At 34.0% G+C, this 6,560-nt stretch overlaps 1 protein-coding gene across 5 annotated transcripts in view; it reads right to left on the bottom strand.

The window, feature by feature from the left end:
- Positions 1 to 656: 656 nt before the first annotated feature.
- Positions 657 to 6,560, bottom strand: part of EFNA5 (ephrin A5) — a 586,842-nt gene continuing 580,938 nt past the window's right edge. For all 5 annotated transcript variants that reach the window (XM_089654422.1, XM_089654421.1, XM_089654424.1 and 2 more), the window contains one exon: positions 657 to 4,835. In XM_089654422.1, the coding sequence (XP_089510548.1) occupies positions 4,714 to 4,835 (122 nt within the window). In that variant the 3' untranslated portion in view covers positions 657 to 4,713. The remainder of the gene's footprint in view (positions 4,836 to 6,560) is intronic.

Below are 6,560 nucleotides of genomic sequence, written 5' to 3'. Positions count from 1 at the left end.
TTAACCTGACTGCAACTTTATGCATTAGCATCATATTTCTCACTAAGTGTTTCAAATAAACAGTAGAGGTAGCCGGAATAGAGAAAAGGAAGAGAAAGGGTATTGCATTTAGCCCATATGACCTTTCTGACCTATCTGAGCTCTTTTTACTAGGAGTAATAACCTGCAGTTGCCACTGCCTCTGGCTCTAACACCCTAATCTTAGGGGCAGGGAAATGGGGGTCTCAGTAAAAAGGTGAATCAGTAAGTCTATTCCAATTTAACGGGATGCTGGCTTGTTGATTTTCTGATACAGAAAATGAAGGGAAATAAAGGGCCACAGAGAGAAAAAAATAATCTGATAGGGGTTTTAACCATTAGTTACTCAAGGCTTTGACCTTGTTTATACTTTAAAGTTATATACCACCAGTTAGAGAACTGCTGCTAAAACAAAATTGATTACACATGTATCCAGATACTGCTATAGATGGAATCATGTTCTGCATTCCATGTCTGCAAACCTGGTGATAACTGTTGGCCTCTGGATATAGAACAGTGTCTTAACATGAAACTCATTAGATGTCCCTGCAAACTATTCATATTCAGAAAAAATTATTTAAATTCCAGCTTTAATAAATATATTGTATTGAAAGCAAAGCCAAATAAAGAAGCAAAAGTTGACTTTTTTTAATTAAGTTTATTTGTACGGACACGTGTATATACAAATACAGTTTATGATTTTTTTTTACATTTTCTTTTAAATTGGTATAATGTAAGCATTTCAAAACAGCACTCAATGAATAGTAAGTGCAAAGCAGGGAAGTACAAGCACAGGACCACACTGAGCTGGACTTTCTTACCCAGATGCACACACAATGAGTGGCTTCAATGAGATGTCAGGAGTAAATATGAAAAAGCAGATTTTGTAGCCTCGTGGGTAACCTCCAACATGCCAGCATCTATGAAACTGTACAGACAATGGCAGTAAGCCTATCATAGAGAGATTTGTCTCAGATCTGAGAAAGGTTTGGGGGTGAATGCCTGGAAAAAAAATGGTGGTACCAAAAAGTAGGACAGATCTGCTCATTCACTTCTGGAAAGGAGAAAGACAGAAAGAGCAGAAGTAACAGAAACAGGGTAGAAATTAAGACATGTAACCAACAGTTACATGACAAGTTAACAGAACTGAGTACAACCCTTAAAAAATATTGGAGATACATATAATCTTACAGTGATTAACAGACCGTGAAGATTGTGGCTCTTTCAGACACAAAAAATGCACTACGCAAAGTTTAAATGGCTAACATATAATTTATGAGTTAATCATTCATTCAAAGACTCACCTTTAATTTAAATATACCATATGAATGGTAAATTTGCATGGAGGACAGTATGCCATCATGAATATAAGACCCCCCACCCAAAATTACCAAAAAATCCCTATGTTCCCTTATCCCAACATGCCAAAAATACACAGGGCTCTAACATCAGTTCTATAAACATTTAGTACAAAACATCATTGATAGTTACATGTTGTGTTGTTCTGGGTCATGATTCGGTGAGGACAGTGGTGAGTGATCATGTTTTATAGATGAACCTTTTTTTTGTTGCTTTCAAGCTTCATTTGATGAAAGCCATGATTACTTTTTATGTTATTGTGGTCTGAAATTCTAATGTATTCACTTAGAAAAGACATAAGAATTGAATTAATACTTTATTATCAAACACTATATACAACATAGGTTGCTAATAATACAGAATTTAAAGAATGTAGTTTTTTTCATTATCTTATAATCTTTGCCATCCAAGAAGGTATAGTACAAAACAATATTCTAATCTAACATGAAATGTTATTTTGTGTATTAAAGGATACACAGTATCCACCGAACAGACTAATGCTTAATCCCCCTGCTTCAGGTTGCAAAGCCTCTGGCCACCAGGAAAATGGGTTAAAAATGTACCCAGCCTGGGCCATAAAAGTTTATGGGGAAAAAAAGAGAAAGAGAAAGTAGCTGAGAAAAGAAAAGAAAGCCAAAGAGACTTCAAGTGCAATGAGCAGCTTTAATATTTGCCCCAAAATCCTTCAAATTTGTTTTTTAAATGTTAAAGAAAATAGTCTTTCAGTATTTAATTGCTTCAAAGATTTCTTTGTCCATCACAAGATTCATCTTGCTCCCAGTCAAATTGTCTATGGATACAGGGACACGTTGTTCCTTAAAAACATGGTGCACTTTACTGGATTCATACTTTTATCATCTGGTGGGTAACTGATGCAGCCAGTCACAAAACCTTTTTTTAATATTTATTTATTACAGTGCATTACCTATGTATAAAACATATGTATATAGAGCCTTGAATTTACACCATGCTTTTCATACTATTCACTCACATCATCCAAAGCAGCATTAGGTGAACCACAATTCAAATAGACAAGAGACAATTTGTACCTGTTTCAAAAGGCAATTTAGCTGAAGCAAGATAATTTTAAAATTGGTAGGGATACCCTTTCTTGTGATTTTGCTCGTTTGATTCTATCAAATTTCTTAATACAATTTTTTTAATATCTGGTTATTTTAACCTATAACTTTACCAGCACAGGGATTTATGCTCTGTTATTAGGAAGGTGTTGCTTTAGGAAGGGAAACAAAACTTTTTTTTTTTCCTTTAAACAAAATAATATTTAAAGCACAAACATCTAAATCAATGTTAAGGCTGTTAAATTAATTAACATCCATCAACAATAATGCACAGGAGCAGCAGTGGTATTGCGAACACATTTTAAATACCAAATTTAATGTAATGTAAAACAACCTAATGCATGTATCTTATATATTTTATTATTACTATATCACAGAATTTTTAATGGCTGTTAAAGAGTGTGGACATCATTTATAATTGCTTTTAACAATAAAATTAGTCCTGGGTTTTTTTTACTTTGTAGGTAGATTTTTGTGCTAACACTGTAAAGTTGTTCAATGAGGATCTACATTATATGAATGACTCACATTGTTGTCAAATACGCCTACAGCATAATACAATAATTCTTTCTTAGGTTACTTGTCTGTGCTTTATTGTAGTTTATGATGTAAAAAAAATTGCATAATACTATTGTTCTAGATTAAAGCAACCCAGGTCAATGAGAAGTTTTGAAGGCCCTAGTTATACCTCTCATTGCATTCTGATCTAGAGGAAACACACAGTTGTGAAAGTTATAAAATGTTTTTGACTAGCTATGACCATTTGTGTATGTCTGAACCTTTTTTTTTTACAAATACAAATATATTAAAAGTATTATTGTACTTGATTACTTTTTCTTTTTTTATATTAAACATAATCACAGTTTGTTAAAGGCTTTATTATGTAAAGTACATTTGGTGAATATGAAGTGTCTGCATCATGTCCTTTGCTATACATCAATAATAATCATAATAATACAGAAAAATAAAACTCAAGGCACCCTGAAAAGTTATCAAGTGTCCATAGTTCCAACAAAACAATAGGTAGCTGTTCATTTATTCAACCAAGTCTTGTCCCATTGCTAAATATTTATCAGTAACTACTTATTTAAGCAGAAAAAACATGTATCCATCCATTAGTTTAAATATTCCTTGGTTATGCATATATCAGTTTGAAAATATTTCCTTAAAATCTTTGGGAACCTTCTGAATTCAGCATTTTACAAGCAAAATGCAATGTTGTTGTTTACACTTATTGGGGTAGATAGCAACACAATGTATTGCAGACACTCTGTCCCTACAACTGGGTTCAAATGGGGTTAAAACCTCACTTGACTATCTTTCAGGGTCAGACTGTTTTCCTTTGCAGTTGATTATAAACCATGCATATCATTCTGATAAATAATTTTTTGAGACTGTCTTATAATAGTACAATGAAGTAATTTCAGTACAAAAGAAAAAAATGATAAAAACTTAAGTTCAGTAACAGACTTACTTTTTTTCACATATATTGTAGGACTTTGATCCAGGGCAGTTATCTATGGCTGCCTCCAAGAATTTAAGCATGGTCATCTTATGTACAAAATGCATGTGAGTTGTGAAACAGCAAAATAAAATTGTAGCACCTTGGAGATCTATTTTATGGTATTATCTGCCTATATTATAAATAGTAGAACAGCGTTCTGCACTCTAGATGACTTAAAATATAGAAAAAAAAATATTTAATAAAAATCCCCCATGCCCCTCTGCTTATCCCTTAGTGCAGGTAAGAGTGCTTAGGAGTGTCAATATCGTCTTCTTAGATAGACATTTCCTTGGGAACCCTTAGGAAATTCAAATTATCACTGTTTTAATGCATGTTTAACCACATTTGTTAATAGCGCTGTTCATCAAAGCTGAATTTCGTTGCACATTCTTTTTCATTTCATCCAAAATCCATTTTTTGTTGGTTAGTGTCTCCTTGACTGTCTGCACAAAAGTGTGTGATTTCCTAAAACCGAATGATAAGAGAATTTTGTTTCACTAGTGTTGCTAATAAATTTTGGCATGTCATTTTAAGTTCCTTTTAAAAAGTCCTGGAAACAAATGTGTCGTCTATATTGTATTGTATATTAAGTACTTATTTTTCTGGAATTTAAGTTCACTTGATATTGGGGAAAAAATAAGAATTAAATGAAAAGCAGAAAAAAAGGTTCTTTCTCGGGTGAAGCAATCAGATGGATCTTTGATGTTCCAAGACCCTGTTATATTCTGCAGCTGGTCTGTGAAGTATACTGTGCTATAACGTCAAAAGAATTGCCAGGAGAAACAATAGGGTTGTCAAAAGCCAGTTTGGTATTCTCAGTGTAGGTGCTGAATTTTCACCACGGGATGGCTCAGCTGATTCATGAATTGTGTCATCTGTTCAAATACAAAACACACAGTCAATAATTTAACTGTAACATCCATATTCTTGATGACTGTCATGTTACATTACACATTAAATAATACACTTTCTTTCATTATATGTTTCCCCCATTCTCCATTCTGTTACTGTTTTTTCTATTTGAAACATTTTAAGGTGATCGTTTCAAGCATTTATGACATTCTTTAAAAATATATTTTAGACTACTTTTATATGTAAAATGTACACAAGTATTCTCATGCAAAAATATTCATATAAGCATTGTCTTTATAGAACATATCCTTCAATGAGGCTACCACTACAGTAATAGATATGTTGAGCAGAAGACCTTTCCTTTACACTGGTGAGCACCTAAAAGGACAGACAGTATATTGGAGGGTCATTTCTCAGCATTAGATAATGTTATAGTCAGAAAATGGAGCAGACACTGTAGCCATCTGACAAAGGTTTATTTAAATTTTACTCTAGCATTCAAACCTGTGCAAAACTTAATAGTACATTAATAGCCCCATTGAAAATGCAAATATGTATTTAAAAAAAGATGAAAATCCTGTTAAACCTTAGATAGTTGCCTAAATGGGCACTTTAAAGAAATAGTTTCTGAAGAAAAAGACTTAAAGGTCCGTTTTTTCATTTAAATATTTTACTACATTTCATGGCAAAAAGTTTGTGGCTGCCTGACCATCACACTTACTGTATATGAGTTTTTTTTCCATTTCAAAACCATGAGCATTAATGGGGAGTTGCCCCCAACCACCCCCTTTTGTGACTTTTGAGACAGCCTACACTCTTCTGAGTGGGATATTCATAAGATTTTTGAAATGACTGTGGGATTTTTCCCCTATTCAACCAAAAGAGCATTTCCATCGGGGAACAAGATCAAAATTGCAAAAGGATTGAGGTCAGGGCTCTGTGAAGGTCACTCAAACTCCTCCACACCAGTCTCATCAAACAATGTCTTTATGGACATGGCTTTGTGCACAGAGCCACAGTCATGCTGGAATAGAAAAGTAAACTTGTATGCTCTAGCATTAAAAGTACCTTTCACTGGAAACTCAATCATTTGGAGGAGTGCCTGCATACCTTTAGCCATAGAATGTATCCAAAGTTGATTGCAGTAAAATAATGTGCAAACTGTCACTTAATTATAAAGACATTTGCCATGCATTTGGAGGCTTATTTATTTTTATTTTTGGCAGGCATGTGAATTAATATCCCATGTTAAGGAGGTGGCGAGCATGTAGTTTGCTGCCTTGAAGAATCCAGCCTGCATACTATTCAGCATTGAGAGATGTTTTAATGGGATTATTAAACAAAGAACAACACTCAAAGTGTCAGTTTTAATGTCTAATATGGCCCTGAATCTTTGGCAAACCCAATGCCTAAGAGGAAAATGATGTGGGGTGTTTATGTGCAACCTACCAACTCCTCTAGGTGGTTAATAACTCACCTCCTCTGATGAAACACTAATAAGGAACTTTATACCCCTCAATCATGCATTAGTGTGTGGCATTACAGTATACCCAATACAGTATTAGTGGCAGTGATATTTAGTGGAGATCCCATGCAACAACCACTCGAGTGCTTACAGCACAATTAAAACCACTCTCCTCTCACATCTTGGTGACCGAGAAGTGTAAAAAAGTGCATTCTCTCATTTGAAATCCTGACCGAACAGAACAGTCCATATTCAGACAATGATGGACACTTTTAAGAAATTG

This window comes from Staurois parvus, unplaced genomic scaffold (genome assembly GCF_062004578.1).
Source record: "Staurois parvus isolate SC_StPar_1 unplaced genomic scaffold, SC_StPar_1.0 ptg000768l, whole genome shotgun sequence".
Lineage (NCBI taxonomy): Eukaryota > Metazoa > Chordata > Amphibia > Anura > Ranidae > Staurois > Staurois parvus.
This window is presented reverse-complemented; position numbering and strand designations above follow the sequence as displayed.